Below are 24,544 nucleotides of genomic sequence, written 5' to 3'. Positions count from 1 at the left end.
TCCACTCTTCCCTCACTCGTGAACAAGACTCCGAGGTACTTGAACTCCTCCACTTGGGGCAAGATCTCCTCACCCAATCTCTAAGGGAGAGACCCGCCACCCGGCGGAGGAAACTCATTTCGGCCGCTTGTACCCGTGATCTTGTCCTTTCGGTCATAACCCAAAGCTCATGACCATAGGTGAGGATGGGAACGTAGATCGACCGGTAAATTGAGAGCTTTGCCTTCCGGCTCAGCTCCTTCTTCACCACAACGGATCGATACAGCGTCCGCATTACTGAAGACGCCGCACCGATCCGCCTGTCGATCTCACGATCCACTCTTCCCTCACTCGTGAACAAGACTCCGAGGTACTTGAACTCCTCCACTTGGGGCAAGATCTCCTCCCCAACCCGGAGATGGCACTCCACCCTTTTCCGGGCGAGAACCACGGACTCGGACTTGGAGGCGCTGATTCTCATCCCAGTCGCTTCACACAACCGATCCAGCGAGAGCTGAAGATCCTGGCCAGATGAAGCCATCAGGACCATATCATTTGCAAAAAGCAGAGACACCAAACCAGATCCCCTCAACGCCTTGACTGCGCCTAGAAATTCTGTCCATAAAAGTTATGAACAGAATCGGTGACAAAGGGCAGCCTTGGCGGAGTCCAACCCTCACTGGAAACGTGTCCGACTTACTACCGGCAATGCGGACCAAGCTCTGGCACTGATCATACAGGGAGCGGACTGCCACAATCAGACAGTCCGATACCCCGTACTCTCTGAGTACGGGGTTTCCCGAGGGACACGGTCCACAAAGCACATGTAGACTGGTTGGGCAAACTCCCATGCACCCTCAAGGACCCTGCCGAGAGTATAGAGCTGGTCCACAGTTCCACGACCAGGACGAAAACCACACTGTTCCTCCTGAATCCGAGGTTCGACTATCCGGCGTAGCCTCCTCTCCAGTACACCTGAATAGACCTTACCGGGAAGGCTGAGGAGTGTGATCTCGCGATATTTGGAACACACCCTCCGGTTCCCCTTCTTAAAGAGAGGAACCACCACCCCGGTCTGCCAATCCAGAGGTACCGCCCCTGATGTCCACGCGATGTTGCAGAGTCTTGTCAACCAAGACAGCCCCACAACATCCAGAGCCTTAAGGAACTCCGGGCGGATCTCATCCACCGAGGAGCCAGTGGTTGAAAAACACTGCTTTAGAGGCTGCATCCAAAATGCCAGAAATAATCAGTCAGGCTGGGTTTGAGTAATCATGACTGGTCTGATTTTGCAGGCTGTTAGATACTTCAACCATGTTGAAAATACCTTCGTTTTCGGGGAAACGAGGAGTGAAAATGGTGACTAAGAGACATGAAAAGGCATGTTCTTGTGTGTCATGTTCAACACAGTTTTTTTGTCCAGAAGAGAGCACATTTCAACACTTACACGGGTGGTGAGATTTGGTCCGCACACCTGACGAGCAGGCAGTAAAACCACGTGATTGCCTTTTTCCGAAAAGGCAATACAATTTACAGTCGGGTCTGTCAATAGGAGCTACTGGAGGGAAAACAGCACAAGTCACCACTATAGACAGCTGGCCAATATACGCTGCCAGGCCCTCATTTGGATTTTTTCGCCTGGTACATATACACGTGTTTCCTCTAGCGTGTGTTGATTGGGTACTTAAAAAAAAAGAAGAAGAAAAGCAATGTTTTTGTAGAGAGTTAAAGTGGAACTGCATTTCTTTTGGAATTTGTTCCTATTGTTTACAATCATAATGAAAGACATGACTGTCAGAATAATTGTATCTAAGTTATCCATACTTGCCAACCTTGAGACCTCCGATTTCGGGAGGTGGGGGGTTGGGGGCGTGGTTAAGATATATATATATATATATATATATATATATATATATATATATATATATATATATATATATATATATATATATATATATATATAAGAAATACTTGACTTTCAGTGAATTCTAGCTATATATATATATATATATATATATATATATATATATATATATATTATTACATATATATATATATATATATACATATATATATTATTACATATATATATATATATATATACACACACAGGTAAAAGCCAGTAAATTACAATATTTTGAAAAACTTGATTTATTTCAGTAATTGCAATCAAAAGGTGTAACTTGTACATTATATTTATTCATTGCACACAGACTGATGCATTCAAATGTTTATTTCATTTAATTTTGATGATTTGAAGTGGCAACAAATGAAAATCCAAAATTCCGTGTGTCACAAAATTAGAATATTACTTAAGGCTAATACAAAAAAGGGATTTTTAGAAATGTTGGCCAACTGAAAAGTATGAAAATGAAAAATATGAGCATGTACAATACTCAATACTTGGTTGGAGCTCCTTTTGCCTCAATTACTGCGTTAATGCGGCGTGGCATGGAGTCGATGAGTTTCTGGCACTGCTCAGGTGTTATGAGAGCCCAGGTTGCTCTGATAGTGGCCTTCAACTCTTCTGCGTTTTTGGGTCTGGCATTCTGCATCTTCCTTTTCACAATACCCCACAGATTTTCTATGGGGCTAAGGTCAGGGGAGTTGGCGGGCCAATTTAGAACAGAAATACCATAGTCCGTAAACCAGGCACGGGTAGATTTTGCGCTGTGTGCAGGCGCCAAGTCCTGTTGGAACTTGAAATCTCCATCTCCATAGAGCAGGTCAGCAGCAGGAAGCATGAAGTGCTCTAAAACTTGCTGGTAGACGGCTGCGTTGACCCTGGATCTCAGGAAACAGAGTGGACCGACACCAGCAGATGACATGGCACCCCAAACCATCACCCAACCATGCAAATTTTGCATTTCCTTTGGAAATCGAGGTCCCAGAGTCTGGAGGAAGACAGGAGAGGCACAGGATCCACGTTGCCTGAAGTCTAGTGTAAAGTTTCCACCATCAGTGATGGTTTGGGGTGCCATGTCATCTGCTGGTGTCGGTCCACTCTGTTTCCTGAGATCCAGGGTCAACGCAGCCGTCTACCAGCAAGTTTTAGAGCACTTCATGCTTCCTGCTGCTGACCTGCTCTATGGAGATGGAGATTTCAAGTTCCAACAGGACTTGGCGCCTGCACACAGCGCAAAATCTACCCGTGCCTGGTTTACAGACCATGGTATTTCTGTTCTAAATTGGCCCGCCAACTCCCCTGACCTTAGCCCCATAGAAAATCTGTGGGGTATTGTGAAAAGGAAGATGCAGAATGCCAGACCCAAAAACGCAGAAGAGTTGAAGGCCACTATCAGAGCAACCTGGGCTCTCATAACACCTGAGCAGTGCCAGAAACTCATCGACTCCATGCCACGCCGCATTAACGCAGTAATTGAGGCAAAAGGAGCTCCAACCAAGTATTGAGTATTGTACATGCTCATATTTTTCATTTTCATACTTTTCAGTTGGCCAACATTTCTAAAAATCCCTTTTTTGTATTAGCCTTAAGTAATATTCTAATTTTGTGACACACGGAATTTTGGATTTTCATTTGTTGCCACTTCAAATCATCAAAATTAAATGAAATAAACATTTGAATGCATCAGTCTGTGTGCAATGAATAAATATAATGTACAAGTTACACCTTTTGAATGCAATTACTGAAATAAATCAAGTTTTTCAAAATATTCTAATTTACTGGCTTTTACCTGTATATATATATATATATAAGAAATACTTGACTTTCAGTGAATTCTAGCTATATATATATATATATACATATATATATATATATTTTATTACATATATATATATATATATATATATATATATATATATATATATATATATATATATATATATATATATATATATATATATAAAGAAATACTTGAATTTCAGTGTTCATTTATTTACACTTATACACACACATAACACTCATCTACTCATTGTTGAGTTAAGGGTTGAATTGTCCATCCTTGTTCTATTCTCTGTCACTATTTCAGAACACACACATTATACAAATATACATTATAAAATCAACAAGAAAACGGGAGCTCTAATTTGGGAGTCTGAATTAGGATCAGAAGTTCCTACATAAACATTGCGCACTCACGTCGCTTTTTTGTATTGATTACTGCAGCTGTGCACTGGATTCATTCACAAATACAAACTAACTCACAAACACTTTAGAGTTAGGCTCCACCATCAGAATGTGTACTTAAACTTATAAAGATCACATGGATATTATTCAGTGAGTTGATTCACCAAAACTAACCTGTTATACAGGAGGAAAAAGCACACAGGACGTTTCAATTGTTCACAGACTGGTCGCGCTCATCAGAATGACAAGACACTTCCGGTCTGCAGGTGATAGCATTCAATTGGGAAGAAACGCCCTACTGCCCCCTACTGACCAATGTGAATACTGATAAATGTGGAATGACAGCTCCAAAAACGAATTCAAACCACAAAATAAAATAAATAAATCAACACAAAAATGTGACACATTATGGGTGGGTCACATTTGCATGTACAGTAGATGGCAGTATTGTCCTGTAGAGGGGGCGTGGCCTCCAGCTCCGCCTGAATTTCGGGAGATTTTCGGGAGAAAATTTGTTCCGGGAGGTTTTCGAGAGAGGCGCTGAATTTCGGGAGTCTCCCGGAAAATCCGGGAGGGTTGGCAAGTATGAAGTTATCACAAAACGTTGTGTTTCCGTGAGTTCCCGGCGAGAGGACAAAAGCTGTCTTTAATCCTATAATAATAATAATTGATTTTATTTGTAAAAAAAATAAATAAAAAAAAGCACTTTACATTGAGTAAACAACCTCAAAGTGCTACAGTGTATTAAAAAAAATATATATATATATATATATAATAAAAAATAAACACAAATAAAAACTAGAACAGCCAAATAGCTCAAACTAGTATGCATGTATCTAAAAAAAAAGTTGTTTTTTTAAAAAAGAAGGGTTTTTAAGCCTTTTTTAAAAGCATCCACAGTCTGTGGTGCCCTCAGGTGGTCAGGGAGAGCGTTCCACAGACTGGAAGGTGTCGGAGGCAGATATTTACATATATCCGAATTTAAGTGTTACTTCTTTTTATTTCATAATCATATTACAAAACAGCTAGTGTTTTTCTGTCATGTCTGTGTGATCATGTTTTTGTTTTGGTCATGTTCGTTTTGGGTTTTGGACTTTTTGTGCACTTTTGTTTTGTCACCATAGCAACCATTAGTTTTCACCTGTCACGTCACGCACCTGTTTCACGTTTTGAGTCACGCACCTGCTTTCACTAATCATGTCACTAGTATTTAAGTTCATTCTTTTCAGTTTGTCGTTCTGACGACCTCTCCACATTTATGCTTATGTACTCTTTTCATCCTCTAAGATCCTGCTTCATGTCCCTTGTCAAAGTAAGTTTTTGTTCCATGTTTATAGTCTTTTTGTTTTTCATAGTTGGTTCTCCGCCACTGTGCGTGCTTTTCATTTGTACTTTTTTGCTATAGTCTTTTGGTTTCATAGTTTATTCTCCGCCACTGTGCGCGCTTTTGTTTATTCCTTTTTTTTTGATAATAATAAATAAATCATGTACCTTCATTCCCGTCTCGCCCGAGCCAACTTTCCGTTGCATCCCGAAAAAGCACACACCCAAGACCAAGTCAAGACATTTTCTTCCAATTGTGGTCTTTTGGTTGTCTGCAAAACTGTGTGCTTAACCTTGAGGGAGGAATGTTAGAAAGAGAGATAATGGGCATTTGTTTTGGCTGGAGAGACATGACTGCCAGGGTGGGAGGAAGAGAGACTTAAGAGGGGAGAGGGTTTTGTCGGGGCAGACCATCTTGGCGGCCCGATTGAATGTTCTATGCTGGACTGGTCTCAATGTATATATGCAAAGCTTTGCAAATATATTACAAAATACCTACTCTGTCTCTGGTGGTTTTTCAACTCAGCTTTAAGTGTCGTAAAGACCTTGGGAGCAACTTGTGACTTGAATTCCCTGGGAGGAACAACTGGTCCAAAACGCAACAAAAACCCCGGCCTCCCATTGTTCGTAGCATTGTCCTCGGAGGTTGGACGAGGTTAGCCTGTCCGGAGCGGAGATGTCGTGTGGAGGATTTGGGGGTGAGTAGTTCTTTGAGGTAGAGGGGGGGGCATTTCCATGGAGGCACTGGTGGGTTAGTAGGGAGACTTTGAATTCAATCCTGAGTGGAACAGGAAGCCAGTGAAGGGATTTGAGTTGATCCTAGCAACATTATTCTGTATGTACACCTACCAAGCAGAAGGCTTGTAAAACGCCACTGTGTAGGATGGGAAGCAACATGAAGGTGTTATGTTTCTTTCATGTATTATGTCTATTGTGAGCGAACTGTGGTGCTGAATTTCCCCCAGGGATCAATAAAGTACTTTCTATTCTATTCTATTCTAATCGACAGAAAGATATTGTCTTGGCCCAAGAACTACGAAAGCGAAGAGGAAGCGGGACCAGACTCCCCTCCAGGCACCGCTTCTTTGAACTGTTTTACGACCTTTTCTTTGAACTGTTCTGTAACCAAAGGCGATGGCTGTTTACGACCCCCCTCCCTTGGAAACAGCTGTTGCCATGCAATCAGGGAAAGTCCAAATAAAAGAGAAGGCGTACAATCGTTCGCCAGAGCATGATGGAGACTGTGCAAAGAGTACGGCCCAGACGCGCTCTCCTCAATTGAGCCAAATTTAATTCTGTCTCTGTTTAATTCCTTGCTTCTTGTCTCGTTTAATAGATGTCATCAGGGTTTGAACCTGACCATGACAAGAAATCTATATTTTTTTAATGCATTCTAACTTGTAAATAAACATAGATTAACGTCAGTTTAACCCATAAAACACAATAAAAAAAACTTAATTTGAATATTAATCAAGTATTAGCAATATTGTTATTATAAGGGCTAACGCAGACAAACTATTTATAGTGGCTGCCTGATTTTTCCTCGCTTTCCTGCTCCTCGGAAGTTTATTCTAGATCATAAATCATGCTTCTCACCTGGACAGAAGAAGGCGGAGTCGGTATTCCGACAAGTTGGTACACTTTGACAGGCAATTTAGACCAAGTAATGGCGAGAACTAGGGATGTCCGATAATATCGGACTGACGATATTATCGGCCGATAAATGCTTTAAAATGTAATATCGGAAATTATCGGTATCGGTTTCAAAATTATCAGTATCAAATTTAAAACGCCGCTGTGTACACGGACGTAGGGAGAAGTACAGAGCGCCAATGAACCTTAAAGGCACTGCCTTTGCGTGCCGCCCCAGTCACATAAAATCTACGTCTTTTCACACACACACAAGTGAATGCATGCATACTTGGTCAACATCCATACAGGTCACACTGAGGGTGGCCGTATAAACAACTTTAATACTGTTACAAATATGCGCCACACTGTGAACCCACACCAAACAAGAATGACAAACACATTTCGGGAGAACATCCGCACCGTAACACAACATAAACACAACAGGACAAATACCCAGAATCCCTTGCAGCACTAACTCTTGTTGGCATTTTTTTTTTTCCATAACTTGAGTTGATTTATTTTGGAAAACCTTGTTACATTGTTTAATGCATCCAGCGGGGGCATCACAACAAAATTAGGCATAATAATGTGTTAATTCTACCACTGTATATATCGGTATCGGTTGATATCGGAATTGGTAATTAAGAGTTGGACAATATCGGAATATCGGCAAGAAAGCCATTATTGGACATCTCTAGCGAGAACGACACGAAAAGACGCTTGGTTCCATTCCCCCCCTTTTCTTGGCGAGGATTATGAGTCATTCCTCAACGCGTGAAACTGTTATCTAAACATGGAAGTAAACCGCGCCTGCAAAACATCTTGGGGGGAAAAATACACCCTTGTTTATTCAGGTAAAAATATTACAAAAAATATTACGATCCACATTGTGTGTTATTAATGCGTGAATCTGTTATCTCAACTTAGAAGTGTAGCACCTCCTCTGAATGCAAGTGCCCCTACAGCAGGATTACAAATTCTGTATTCCTACAAAATACGAAATATGGTGAGACACCAACAAATTGCAGGCAATTTTTTTAAATTCTCATTAAAAGCATTTTTTTTGTGTTGAACTGTTTCAAAAAGTATAATGTTTAAAAACATTAAAATAAAGCAAACTAATTGTAATAAATGTTAATAAAAACTTGACAATTATCTCTTTAGGGTACATTTATGAATGACGAAAAATTACATTTATCTGCGATTAATCCTAAATAATTTTGAGTTAACTATGAACAAATAAATATTTGAATAGTTTGACAGTACTAGTTATCATAAGGTTAGCTCCCATTTAAAGAGGTCATATTATGAGGTTTTTTTTTTCTACATGTAATACACTTCCTTGTGGTCTACATGACATGTTGGTCAAAATGTTGCATAGAGGATGTTTTACAGACCATCTGACCGTCTCTTCAGGATGCGGCGTTTTGTGGGTGCTCTTATTTACGTGCCTCCACTTCGACATCGTCTTTTCCCGGGCCATTTTTGTGTTGTTTTTTTGCGTTTCCATAGCGAGTCTACCGACAGATAAGGTTGGAACTATACGCTACTTTTGTATCAGAAATGGCAACAGCCGAGGATGCATGTGCACGTACGAGCCAGTCTGCCCCACAACAAGAGGATGGAAAAAAAGGAGGAGCTTGAAGTGAGAATAATTATCTTATCAGACAGAAAACAAGCAAATATCACCCTTATTTGAGATATTTAATCTTACTTAGATTTCAGTTTTTGCAGTGCACACAATTCTACGTATATTTACATCAGAGTGCTCAAAAACCCCCGAAACGATTCACATCCGAATTGTGATTCTCATCCTCGTACTAATGTCAGTTAAATGTCCATCCATCCATCTTCTTCCGCTTATCCGAGGTCGGGTCGCGGGGGCAGCAGCCTAAGCAGGGAAGCCCAGACTTCCCTCTCCCCAGCCACTTCGTCCAGCTCTTCCTGTGGGACCCCGAGGCGTTCCCAGGCCAGCCGGGAGACATAGTCTTCCCAAAGTGTCCTGGGTCTTCCCCGCGGCCTCCTACCGGTCGGACGTGCCCTAAACACCTCCCGAGGGAGGCGATCGGGTGGCATCCTGACCAGATGCCCGAACCACCTCATCTGGCTCCTCTCCATGTGGAGGAGCAGTGGCTTTACTTTGAGCTCCCCCCGAATGACAGAGCTTCTCACCCTATCTCTAAGGGAGAGCCCCGCCACTCGGCGGAGGAAACTCATTTCGGCCGCTTGTACCCGTGATCTTGTCCTTTCGGTCATAACCCAAAGCTCATGACCATAGGTGAGGATGGGAACGTAGATCGACCGGTAAATTGAGAGCTTTGCCTTCCGGCTCAGCTCCTTCTTCACCACAACGGATCGATACAGCGTCCGCATTACTGAAGACGCCGCACCGATCCGCCTGTCGATCTCACGATCCACTCTTCCCTCACTCGTGAACAAGACTCCGAGGTACTTGAACTCCTTCACTTGGGGCAGGGTCTCCTCCCCAACCCGAAGATGGCATTCCACCCTTTTCCGGGCGAGAACCATGGACTCGGACTTGGAGGTGCTGATTCTCATCCCAGTCGCTTCACACTCGGCTGCGAACCGATCCAGCGAGAGCTGAAGATCCTGGCCAGATGAAGCCATCAGGACCACATCATCTGCAAAAAGCAGAGACCTAATCCTGCAGCCACCAAACCAGATCCCCTCAACGCCTTGACTGCGCCTAGAAATTCTGTCCATAAAAGTTATGAACAGAATCGGTGACAAAGGGCAGCCTTGGCGGAGTCCAACCCTCACTGGAAACGTGTCCGACTTACTACCGGCAATCGGGTCAAGCTCTGGCACTGATCATACAGGGAGCGGACCGCCAAAATCAGACAGTCCGATACCCCATACTCTCTGAGCACTCCCCACAGGACTTCCCGAGGGACACGGTCGAATGCCTTCTCTAAGTCCACAAAACACATGTAGACTGGTTGGGCAAACTCCCATGCACCCTCAAGGACCCTGCCGAGAGTATAGAGCTGGTCCACAGTTCCACGACCAGGACGAAAACCACACTGTTCCTCCTGAATCCGAGGTTCGACTATCCGGCGTAGCCTCCTCTCCAGTACACCTGAATAGACCTTACCGGGAAGGCTGAGGAGTGTGATCCCACGATAGTTAGAACACACCCTCCGGTTCCCCTTCTTAAAGAGAGGAACCACCACCCCGGTCTGCCAATCCAGAGGTACCGCCCCCGATGTCCACGCGATGCTGCAGAGTCTTGTCAGTTAAACGTTACTCTCCAAAAAGGTTTTGTTTATGATAGATGTTGTTAACGGCCAAAACATTCCTGATTTTGCTCGTATCACAAATTAGATAGGATGTCTTTTTGCTCATTCCTCCTCCCCAAACCCAGGATAGGACAAGCATATCAGATTTGGATTTTTTTCACTCTCTGTCTCTCTCGCTCTCTCACTCTTTTTCTCCTTTCTGTAGCAGCGAAAACCCTTTCTCCTTTGTAATCTGATGTTATTTGAGTACTCAAACAAATACTTAAAAAGACCTTAGTTTGTCTCTGGACAATTTTTTGTTGAATGTGAAAAATCCCAAAACATTAAATGTTAGAATAATTGTAAGTTATCACAAAAAAAAACTTTGTGTTGAAATGAGTTCCTAGCAAGAAGACAAAAGCTGTCTTTGAAACCTACCAAGAAGAAGGCTCGTAAAACTCCACTGTGTAAGGGGGAAAGCCACATGAAGGGTTTTTACTATGCTTTCATTTTCTATACACACTGTAAATCACTTTGTGATTCTGTCTGTGAAATCCGCTATATAAATAAATGGAAATTACCGGTACTTATTTTTACTGTAGGCTTTATATTTCTCGGTACGAGCGAAAGTTTGACAGACATAGCAACAGTAACTAATGGGGGCGGGGCTAAGCGGAACAAACTTTCGCGCGGATGGGTAGCAGGCTAATATGTGGATCACAATTACACAAATATATACATTTGTGACTCGCACCTCAAAGGTCGTCGAGCCAGAGCCAGCGCCTGCAGAGAAACAAAAATGTGACGGGCACACACTGTGTCATTCACCGGGAAGCACTCGCGTCAAGGCAGCTCAGCCCCGAACTCAATGAGTTTTTAACAGATGTTGTGAGCGCGGTAAATTTGATCAAAACACGACCACTGAAAGTGCGACTGTTCTCTGCACTGTGTGAGGAAATGGGAACTGATCATACAGCCGTGCTGTTTCACAGTGAAGCAAGGTGGCTCTCCTGGGGGAAAGTGCTGTCACTTGCCCTGTCTTGCCAAATGCATAGCTCCTCCTTTTTTTTGTGCAAAGATTGCAAAGTGGCACTTTTATTGTATTTATTATTGAACTTGATGCAAGTTATTTGATTTATTATTGAACTTGATGCAAGTTATAACACTTTTTTTTTATTTATTATTGAACTTGATGCAAGTTATAACACTTTTGTTTTATTTATTATTGAACTTGATGCAAGTTATAACACTTTTTTTGATTTATTATTGAACTTGATGCAAGTTATAACACTTTTTTGATTTATTATTGAACTTGATGCAAGTTATAACACTTTTGTTTTATTTATTATTTAACTTGATGCAAGTTATAACACTTTTTTTGATTTATTATTGAACTCGATGCAAGTTATTTGATTTATTATTGAACTTGATGCAAGTTATAACACTTTTATTTGATTTATTATTGAACTTGATGCAAGTTATAACACTTTTTTTTTATTGAACTTGATGCAAGTTATAACACTTTTGTTTTATTTATTATTGAACTTGATGCAAGTTCTAACACTTTTTTTGATTTATTATTGAACTTGATGCAAGTTATTTGATTTATTATTGAACTTGATGCAAGTTATAACACTTTTTTTGATTTATTATTGAACTTGATGCAAGTTATAACACTTTTATTTGATTTATTATTGAACTTGAAGAAAGTTATAACACTTTTTTTGATTTATTATTGAATGTGATGCAAGTTATAACACTTTTTTTGATTTATTATTGAACTTGATGCAAGTTATAACAGTTTTTTTGATTTATTATTGAACGTGATGCAAGTTATAACACTTTTTTTGATTTATTATTGAACTTGATGCAAGTTATAACACTTTTGTTTTATTTATTATTGAACTTGATAGAAGTTATTTTATTTATTATTGAACTTGATGCAAGTTATAGCACAGCTGCACAGTTATTTTATTTATTATTGAACTTAATATTATTTTATGTTATTGAGTTCGAATGTATACAACTTGATGTTCAATAAATTTGAAAATGTTAAAGCTTGGCATTAGCGCTCTGTTGGGACGATGGGGGCAGGTGGGGCTTGAAAACTCCCCCTTGTCCAAAGTGGGGGATGACAAAAAAAGTTTGAGAACCACTGTTCTAACCCAAGGACTTCAAAGTGGACAGATGGCAGGATCTGCCCAATTTCCAGACGAACTCTTTTTGAACTATTTTACGAACTCTTTTTGAACTGACCTTTCCCGTGAATTGTTTCCGACCTTTTCCGTTAACTTTTTGCAACCTTTGTCCATGTGGTCGGGGGAGGGTCCAAAATAAAAGAAGGAGGCATACAATATTTTGGCAGAGCATGCTGGAGATTGTAGAAGGATACAATGTCCGGGCGACTCTCCTCAACAGTCCAAATTGAATTCTGTCTCTGTTTAATTCTTTGCCTCTTGTCTTGTTTAATAAATGTCATCAGTGTTTGAACCTGACATTAAATAAAGGACTTGCCGCTGTAATTTTTGATCTTAACAGATTTTAGTTTTTGCAGTGTATGAACGGTTTGACAAGCCTGGTTTACACAATAATTATCTTAAAGTTAGTTGTCCTTTTTGAAGGCATGTTAGGTCTAAATTGTGCTGTTTTGAAGGGCCAGACACCAATTCATTTCAATAGCTGACATTGAAAAAGTCACCAAAGTCTTGTCAGGTACTTCAATAACTTCAGAGTTGAATTTAAAAATATATAATGCTCTGCTCTAAGAATAGTTAAGAGTTCATACAACGATGTTTCCGCACCAGAGAAGGGTTTATCGAGACTTTAGAAGAGGCTTACGGCGACGCACAAAACATTTTAATGAGGCTGAAGTGGACTTTACCAAAGCCCCGATTGATGTGAGCAGCCGAGTGGTGTCACTTACTGCACGTCTCCTCCGCCTCGTCGGAACCGTCGGGGCACTCTGGTTCCCCATCGCAGCGCCACCTCTCCGGGACACACTGGCCGTTCAGGCAGGCAAACTCTGCGGGGCCGCACGTTTTCCTGGCTGCTCGGAGTGAAACAGACAAGAGACGGAGGACAGACTTCAAACGGGATGTTCATGGCAGTAGTAACAGACACCTTCATAAAAATATGTAATACTGTATGTACAATGTACACACTGCAAGTATATATAATGTAGTAACAGACACCTTCATAACAATATGTAATATGTACAATATACACACTGCAAGTATATATATATATAATGTAGTAACAGACACCTTCATAACAATATGTAATATGTACAATATACACACTGCAAGTATATATAATGTAGTAACAGACACCTTCATAACAATGTGTAATATGTACAATATACACACTAAGTATATATATAATGTAGTCAGACACCTTCATAACCATATGTAATATGTGTATATACACACACTGTAATTATATATATAATGTAGTAACAGACACCTTCATAACCATATGTAATATGTACACTATACACACTGCAAGTATATATATAATGTAGTAACAGACACCTTCATAACAATATGAAATATGTACAATATACACACTGCAAGTATATATATCATGTAGTAACAGACACCTTCATAACAATATGTAATATGTACAATATACACACTGCAAGTATATATATATATATATATATAATGTAGTAACAGACACCTTCATAACGATATGTAATATGTACAATATACACACTGCAAGTATATATAATGTAGTAACAGACACCTTCATAACAATATGTAATATGTACAATATACACACTGCAAGTATATATATATATATAATGTAGTAACATACACCTTCATAACAATATGTACAATATACACACTAAGTATATATATAATGTAGTAACAGACACCTTCATAACAATATGAAATATGTACAATATACATACTGGAAGTATATATATCATGTAGTAACAGACACCTTCATAACAATGTGTAATATGTACAATATACACACTGCAAGTATATATATATATAATGTAGTAACAGACACCTTCATAACAATATGTAATATGTACAATACACACACTAAGTATACATATAATGTAGTAACAGACACCTTCATAACCATATGTAATATGTACACTATACACACTGCAAGTATATATATATATATAATGTAGTAACAGACACCTTCATAACAATGTGTAATATGTACAATATACACACTAAGTATATATATATAATGTAGCAACAGACACCTTCATAACAATGTGTAATATGTACAATATACACACTAAGTATATATATATATATATATAATGTAGCAACAGACACCTTCATAACAATATGTAATATGTACACTATACACACTGCAAGTATATATATAATGTAGTAACAGACACCTTCATAACCATATGTAATATGTACAATATACACACTAAGTATATATATAATGTAGTCACAGACACCTTCAAAACAATATGTAATATGTACAATATACACACTGCAAGTATATATATCATGTAGTAACAGACACCTTCATAACAATGTGTAATATGTACAATACACACACTAAGTATATATATAATGTAGTAACAGACACCTTCATAACCATATGTAATATGTACACTATACACACTGCAAGTATATATATAATGTAGTAACAGACACCTTCATAACAATGTGTAATATGTACAATATACACACTAAGTATATATATAATGTAGCAACAGACACCTTCATAACAATGTGTAATATGTACAATATACACACTAAGTATATATATAATGTAGTAACAGACACCTTCATAACAATGTGTAATATGTACAATATACACACTAAGTGTATATATATAATGTAGCAACAGACACCTTCATAACAATATGTAATATGTACACTATACACACTGCAAGTATATATATAATGTAGTAACAGACACCTTCATAACAATATGTAATATGTACAATATACACACTAAGTATATATATAATGTAGTCACAGACACCTTCAAAACAATATGTAATATGTACAATATACACACTGCAAGTATATATATAAAGTAGTAACTAACATGTAGTAATTATATATATATATATATACCTATATATACACATACATATACACAAACATATATACATACACAATATATATATATATATATATATATATATATATATATATATATATATATATATATATATATATATATATATATATATATATATATATATATAGTTTGGAGGGGAAAAGGTGAGGTCTTGAATCCCAGGAACACTAGGCCTACCGTCAAGCATGGTGGTGGTGGTATTAAGCTTTGGGCCTGTTTTGTTTTGATATATATATATATATATATATATATGAATATTCTCTTAATTTATCAACAGTAAGCCTTATGAGTGAAACATGTTGAACAAAAGGTCACAACAAAACCTCCAGTTGATCAGTTAGGTGATCTCTGCAGGACTCCAATGGACCCCCATCATCATGTTTTCCCCTCATCCAACCCACCACAGCCAGCTACTGAACTGAGTCAAGGTCTATGGGGGCCAAGGCTCACTTGGCAATAATTACCCAGGCCATCTGCTTGGAGAGACTTTCTCTTTTAATTAGCACAGATTGAAAACATTGGGCTCATTGGGAGAGGCAGGCTGAGGGATAAAGTTCAGGTGCACTGAGAATAAAAGCAAAAAAAGGCGTAATAACTGCAGCGTAACAAATGCAAAGCTGAACCGTTGAAGGCAGAGACAGCGCTAGAATGTTAAAAAAAAAAAGTGCATGTTTGTGTGGTTTTCAAACCAAGTAAATAAATAAAAGTGTTTATTTGGAGGAAGCAGTGGTTCAGTCTGTAAAAACTCAACTTGTTGACATAAAACTCAGAACTGCTTGCTGGGGAGTTGGAGGGGTGCCAGTTCACTACTCGAGCATTGCCAAGGTGCCCTTGAACAAGCCACTATTTAGGGTTCAACATAATGCATACGTCTGCCATGATAATGTTTATTGTCTTCTCTCTCGTGTAAAATAGCATTATATGAGCATCATTACAATCTCTAAAACTTTGATCTTCCAGTACCTTTCTGGGATTTCTAATCTATTCCTGAGTTCGACATCACGCAGACATGCCAGCATTTGGCATAGTCTGCACGCATTTTTAGGGCCCGCATGGCCCATTGCATAAGGACTCCCAAAGGGAGTCCTTATGCAATGGGACATAAGGACCTATTGAATTTGTAAGGTTTTATTCTTTATTCTTCCGCCGCCACTTTAAACTGTAATTTGACCCACTTAACATGCTTCAAAACTCACCATATTTGACCCACACATCAGGACCTGCGAAAATTGCCTTTTTTTAAAAAACCGAACCACAAAACTCAAAATTGCGTTCTAGCGCCCCCTAGGAAAAAAAAAAACTAGACTGCCTGTAACTCCCACTAGGTCGGAGAGACATGAAACAAAAACCTCTATGTAGGTCTGACTTAGACCTACATTTCATAATAGTACATTCTTGGGCTAAAATCAACAGGAAGTTGGCAATTCCCCCTTCAAGACAAAAAAGTACTAAAAACAGTCACTTTTGCCTCTTTGAGCTGTAATTTGACCCCCTTAACATGCTTCAAAACTCACCAAACTGAACGCACACATCAGGACTAGCAAAAATTGTGATCTAATAAAAAAACCTAACCCCAAATTTAAAAATTGCGCTCTAGCGCAATTTTTTAATAAAACGCACAAAAAACTGCTCCTCGGATGAAAAATCTGACAAAACTGCCTGTAACTCCCACTGGGAAGGTCGGAGAGAGATGAAACAAAAACCTCTCTGTAGGTCTCACTTAGACCTACATTTCATAAATTGACAACCCCCAGCAAAAATCAACAGGAATTTTGCTATTCCCCCTTCAAAACAATTTGTTTGTAAAAACCGGTCACCTTCCATCAAAAACGAACTCCTCTGAGCGCGTTTGTCGTTTCGCCTTCAAACTAACACAGGAGAGAGATTAAACCCTTGTGATTACAACAACAGAAGCGCTTTTTAATTAACTGCTCCGGTTTTGATTTTATGACCCTTCAAAGACCCGCTGCGCTGATGCTGCTGCAATGCTGTTTTTTTAAGATGGCTGCTTAAAAGCAGGAAGCACCAATGTGCCCACACAATGCAGACAAGGTAGGTACACTAGACAAAAGTCTTGGGACACTTCAGACTACAAGTAGACAAAAGTATTGGGACACTTAGGACTAGCACCTGCCAAATACGCGGGCCCGACCAACGCTGCTTGCAGCTTTAATTATTCTTTATTCTTCCGCCGCCACATTAAACTGTAATTTGACCCACTTAACATGCTTCAAAACTCACCATATTTGACCCACACATCAGGACCTGCGAAAATTGCCTTTTTTTAAAAAACCGAACCACAAAACTCAAAATTGCGTTCTAGCGCCCCCTAGGAAAAAAAAAAACTAGACTGCCTGTAACTCCCACTAGGTCGGAGAGACATGAAACAAAAACCTCTATGTAGGTCTGATTTAGACCTACATTTCATAATAGTACATTCTTGGGCTAAAATCAACAGGAAGTTGGCAATTCCCCCTTCAAGACAAAAAAGTACTAAAAACAGTCACTTTTGCCTCTTTGAGCTGTATTTTGACCCCCTTAACATGCTTCAAAACTCACCAAACTGAACGCACACATCAGGACTAGCAAAAATTGTGATCTAATAAAAAAAACCTAACCCCAAATTAAAAAATTGCGCTCTAGCGCAATTTTTTAATAAAACAAAGAAAAAACTGCTCCTCGGAAGAAAAAAATGACACAACTGCCTGTAACTCCCACTGGGAAGGTCGGAGAGACATGAAACAAAATCCTCTCCGTAGGTCTCACTTAGACCTACATTTCATAAATTGACAACCCCCAGCAAAAATCTACAGGAAGTTTGCTATTCCCCCTTCAACACAACATTTTTGTAAAAACCGGTCACCTTTCTTCAAACATTATCTCCTCTGAGCGCGTTTGTTGTTTCGGCTTCAAACTAACACAGGAGAGAGATTGAACCCTTCTGATTAAAAGTTGGCGAAAGAGTTTTGATACCTGCTCCGGTTTTGATTTTATGACCCTTCAAAGAACCGCTGCACTGATGCTGCTGCGCTGCTGTTTTTTTAAGATGGCTGCTTAAAAGCAGGATGCACCAACGTGCCCACACAATGCAGACTAGGTAGGTACACTAGACAAAAGTATTGGGACACTTATGACTATCACTGGACAAAAGTATTGGGACACTTAAGCCGAAAACTGGACAAAAGTATTGGGACACTTGGGACTACAACTTGACAAAAGTATTGGGACACTTACGACTAAAAGTAGACAACAGTATTGGGAAACTTAGGACTACCACTGGACAAAAGTATTGGGACACTTACACTGGACAAAAGTATTGGGACACTTGGGACTAAAACTTGACAAAAGTATTGGGACACTTATGACTATCACTGGACAAAAGTATTGGGACACTTAAGCCGAAAACTGGACAAAAGTATTGGGACGCTTGGGACTACAACTTGACAAAAGTATTGGGACACTTACGACTAAAAGTAGACAACAGTATTGGGAAACTTAGGACTACCACTGGACAAAAGTATTGGGACACTTACACTGGACAAAAGTATTGGGACACTTGGGACTAAAACTTGACAAAAGTATTGGGACACTTATGACTATCACTGGACAAAAGTATTGGGACACTTAAGCCGAAAACTGGACAAAAGTATTGGGACACTTGGGACTACAACTTGACAAAAGTATTGGGACACTTACGACTAAAAGTAGACAACAGTATTGGGAAACTTAGGACTACCACTGGACAAAAGTATTGGGACACTTACACTGGACAAAAGTATTGGGACACTTGGGACTAAAACTTGACAAAAGTATTGGGACACTTATGACTATCACTGGACAAAAGTATTGGGACACTTAAGCCGAAAACTGGACAAAAGTATTGGGACACTTGGGACTACAACTTGACAAAAGTATTGGGACACTTACGACTAAAAGTAGACAACAGTATTGGGAAACTTAGGACTACCACTGGACAAAAGTATTGGGACACTTACACTGGACAAAAGTATTGGGACACTTACACTGGACAAAAGTATTGGGACACTTATGACTATCACTGGACAAAAGTATTGGGACACTTGGGACTACAACTTGACAAAAGTATTGGGACACTTACGACTATCACTGGACAAAAGTATTGGGACACTTAAGCCGAAAACTGGACAAAAGTATTGGGACACTTACGACTATCACTGGACAAAAGTATTGGGACACTTAAGCCGAAAACTGGACAAAAGTATTGGGACACTTGGGACTACAACTTGACAAAAGTATTGGGACACTTACGACTAAAAGTAGACAACAGTATTGGGAAACTTAGGACTACCACTGGACAAAAGTATTGGGACACTTACACTGGACAAAAGTATTGGGACACTTGGGACTAAAACTTGACAAAAGTATTGGGACACTTATGACTATCACTGGACAAAAGTATTGGGACACTTAAGCCGAAAACTGGACAAAAGTATTGGGACGCTTGGGACTACAACTTGACAAAAGTATTGGGACACTTACGACTAAAAGTAGACAACAGTATTGGGAAACTTAGGACTACCACTGGACAAAAGTATTGGGACACTTACACTGGACAAAAGTATTGGGACACTTACACTGGACAAAAGTATTGGGACACTTAGGACTAGCACCTGCCAAATACGCGGGCCCGACCAATGCTGCTTGCAGCTTTAATGTTTATTGTCTTCTCTCTCGTGTAAAATAGCATTATATGAGCATCATTACAATCTCTAAAACTTTGATCTTCCAGTACCTTTCTGGGATTCCTAATCTATTCCTGAGTTCGAAATCTCGCAGACATGCCAGCATTTGGCATAGTTTATGAGTTTGAACATCAAATATGTTGTCTTTGTAGCATATTCAACTGAATATGGGTTGAAAAGGATTTGCAAATCATTGTATTCCGTTTATATTTACATCTAACACAATTTCCCAACTCATATGGAAACGGGGTTTGTACAATTAAACACGTTTTTTGTTTTACGTTGTAAATGTCTTTGTCTTTTGCAAACAAAAAGTCATTTTGACCATCAGTGCCACTGTTGTTAAGATATTGAGTTTAGAGCAGGGGTGCTCATTACGTCGATCGCGATCTACCGGTCGATCGCGGAGGGTGTGTCAGTCGATCACCAGCCAGGCATTAAAAAAATAGTCCTAAAAATGAGCGATCATAAATCTTCACTATGACGTCACTTTCGTCACTTGATTGACATTCACGGCACCCGAGGGTCTTCTGAGATGACGCTGGCTGCTGCCAGCTCATTAAAATTACCGACTGGAAGGCGAGAAACACTTTATTTCAACAGCCGTACCTGTCGTCAAAACTCCAAAGACCGACTGCACAGTTGCACAATAAAAGCTCTGCTTCATCCTGCCTGCGCTACCAAAATAAGAGTCTCAGAAAGCTGGCGTGCACAAGCTAGCAAGCTACGGAGTTTGCCGACAATGTATTTCTTGTAAAGTGTATACAAAGGAGTACAGAAGCTGGACAAATAAGATGCCAAAAACCAACCACTTTCATGTGGTATTGGACTGAAAGGAGGACTTTTTTTCTCCTTAATTCGAAAATGCGGACGTTATCAGCACCACTGTCTGATTCCAATCAATGCAAGTCATCAGAATCAGGTAATACACCAACTTATATTCTTGTCTTCATGAAAGAAAGGAATCTATATGTGTTAAACATGCTTGTATTATCTTTAAACACCTTTAACTTGTTAACTATATGTGTTAAACATGCTTGTATTATCTTTAAACACCTTTAACTTGTTAACAATATGTGTTAAACATGCTTGTATTATCTTTAAACACCTTTAACTTGTTAACAATATTAACTATATGTGTTAAACATGCTTGTATTATCATTAAACATCTTTAACTTGTTAACAATATTAACTATATGTGTTAAACATGCTTGTATTATCATTAAACACCTTAAATTTATTAACAACATTAACTATGTGTTAAACATGCTTGTATTATCATTAAACACCTTTAACTTATTAACAATATTAATTATATGTGTTAAACATGCTTGTATTATCTTTAAACACCTTTAACTTCTTAACAATATTAACTATATGTGTTAAACATGCTTGTATTATCATTAAACACCTTTAACTTATTAACAACATTAATTATATGTGTTAAACATGCTTGTATTATCTTTAAACACCTTTAACTTGTAAACAATATTAATTATATGTGTTAAACATGCTTGTATTATCATTAAACACCTTTAACTTATTAACAACATTAATTATATGTGTTAAACATGCTTGTATTATCTTTAAACACCTTTAACTTCTTAACAATATTAACTATATGTGTTAAACATGCTTGTATTATCTTTAAACACCTTTAACTTGTAAACAATATTAATTATATGTGTTAAACATGCTTGTATTATCTTTAAACACCTTTAACTTCTTAACAATATTAACTATATGTGTTAAACATGCTTGTATTATCATTAAACACCTTTAACTTGTTAAAAATATTAACTATATGTGTTAAACATGCTTGTATTATCATTAAACACCTTAAATTTATTAACAACATTAACTATATGTGTTAAACATGCTTGTATTATCATTAAACACCTTTAACTTATTAACAATATTAATTATATGTGTTAAACATGCTTGTATTATCTTTAAACACCTTTAACTTCTTAACAATATTAACTAAAATGTGTTAAACATGCTTGTATTATCATTAAACACCTTTAATTTATTAACAACATTAACTATATGTGTTAAACATGCTTGTATTATCTTTAAACACCTTTAACTTGTTAATAATATTAACTATATGTGTTAAACATGCTTGTATTATCTTTAAACACCTTTAACTTCTTAACAATATTAACTATATGTGTTAAACATGCTTGTATTATCATTAAACACCTTCAATTTATTAACAACATTAACTATATGTGTTAAACATGCTTGTATTATCATTAAACACCTTTAACTTGTTAACAATATTAACTATATGTGTTAAACATGCTTGTATTATCATTAAACACCTTTAACTTGTTAACAATATTAACTATATGTGTTAAACATGCTTGTATTATCATTAAACACCTTCAATTTATTAACAACATTAACTATATGTGTTAAACATGCTTGTATTATCATTACACACCTTTAACTTGTTAACAATATTAACTATATGTGTTAAACATGCTTGCATTATCTTTAAACACCTTTAACTTATTAACAATATTAACTATATGTGTTAAACATGCTTGTATTATCTTTAAACACCTCTAACTTATTAACAATATTAATTATATGTGTTAAACATGCTTGTATTATCTTTAAACACCTTTAACTTCTTAACAATATTAACTATATGTGTTAAACATGCTTGTATTATCATTAAACACCTTTAATTTATTAACAACATTAACTATATGTGTTAAACATGTTTGTATTATCATTAAACACCTTTAACTTATTAACAATATTAATTATATGTGTTAAACATGCTTGTATTATCTTTAAACACCTTTAACTTCTTAACAATATTAACTATATGTGTTAAACATGCTTGTATTATCATTAAACACCTTTAATTTATTAACAACATTAACTATATGTGTTAAACATGCTTGTATTATCTTTAAACACATTTAACTTGTAAACAATATTAATTATATGTGTTAAACAGGCTTGTATTATCTTTAAACACCTTTAACTTCTTAACAATATTAACTATATGTGTTAAACATGCTTGTATTATCATTAAACACCTTTAATTTATTAACAATATTAACTATATGTGTTAAACATGCTTGTATTATCTTTAAACACCTTTAACTTGTAAACAATATTAATTATATGTGTTAAACATGCTTGTATTATCTTTAAACACCTTTAACTTCTTAACAATATTAACTATATGTGTTAAACATGCTTGTATTATCTTTAAACACCTTTAACTTGTAAACAATATTAATTATATGTGTTAAACATGCTTGTATTATCTTTAAACACCTTTAACTTCTTAACAATATTAACTATATGTGTTAAACATGCTTGTATTATCATTAAACACCTTTAACTTGTTAACAATATTAACTATATGTGTTAAACATGCTTGTATTATCATTAAACATCTTTAACTTGTTAACAATATTAACTATATGTGTTAAACATGCTTGTATGATCATTAAACACCTTAAATTTATTAACAACATTAACTATATGTGTTAAACATGCTTGTATTATCTTTAAACACCTTTAACTTGTTAATAATATTAACTATATGTGTTAAACATGCTTGTATTATCTTTAAACACCTTTAACTTCTTAACAATATTAACTATATGTGTTAAACATGCTTGTATTATCATTAAACACCTTTAATTTATTAACAATATTAATTATATGTGTTAAACATGCTTGTATTATCATTAAACATCTTTAACTTGTTAACAATATTAACTATATGTGTTAAACATGCTTGTATTATCATTAAACACCTTTAACTTATTAACAATATTAATTATATGTGTTAAACATGCTTGTATTATCATTAAACACCTTTAACTTATTAACAATATTAATTATATGTGTTAAACATGCTTGTATTATCTTTAAACACCTTTAACTTCTTAACAATATTAACTATATGTGTTAAACATGCTTGTATTATCATTAAACACCTTAAATTTATTAACAACATTAACTATATGTGTTAAACATGCTTGTATTATCATTAAACACCTTTAATTTATTAACAACATTAACTATATGTGTTAAACATGCTTGTATTATCTTTAAACACCTTTAACTTGTTAACAATATTAACTATATGTGTTAAACATGCTTGTATTATCATTAAACACCTTAAATTTATTAACAACATTAACTATATGTGTTAAACATGCTTGTATTATCATTAAACACCTTTAACTTATTAACAATATTAATTATATGTGTTAAACATGCTTGTATTATCTTTAAACACCTTTAACTTCTTAACAATATTAACTATATGTGTTAAACATGCTTGTATTATCATTAAACACCTTTAATTTATTAACAACATTAACTATATGTGTTAAACATGCTTGTATTATCTTTAAACACCTTTAACTTGTAAACAATATTAATTATATGTGTTAAACATGCTTGTATTATCTTTAAACACCTTTAACTTCTTAACAATATTAACT

General features: G+C 37.1%; 1 protein-coding gene across 3 annotated transcripts in view; it reads right to left on the bottom strand.

The window, feature by feature from the left end:
- LOC133607870 (low-density lipoprotein receptor-related protein 8-like) overlaps nt 1–24,544 on the bottom strand; it is a 457,948-nt gene that overhangs the window by 350,391 nt on the left and 83,013 nt on the right. For all 3 annotated transcript variants that reach the window (XM_061962897.2, XM_061962895.1, XM_061962896.1), the window contains exon 3: nt 13,187–13,309. In XM_061962897.2, coding sequence (XP_061818881.1) covers nt 13,187–13,309 — 123 coding nt within the window. The remainder of the gene's footprint in view (nt 1–13,186; nt 13,310–24,544) is intronic.

Source organism: Nerophis lumbriciformis, linkage group LG09, assembly GCF_033978685.3.
Source record: "Nerophis lumbriciformis linkage group LG09, RoL_Nlum_v2.1, whole genome shotgun sequence".
Classification (NCBI taxonomy): domain Eukaryota; kingdom Metazoa; phylum Chordata; class Actinopteri; order Syngnathiformes; family Syngnathidae; genus Nerophis; species Nerophis lumbriciformis.
Note: the sequence above shows the minus strand (reverse complement) of the source record. Positions and strands in the feature narration are given on the sequence as shown.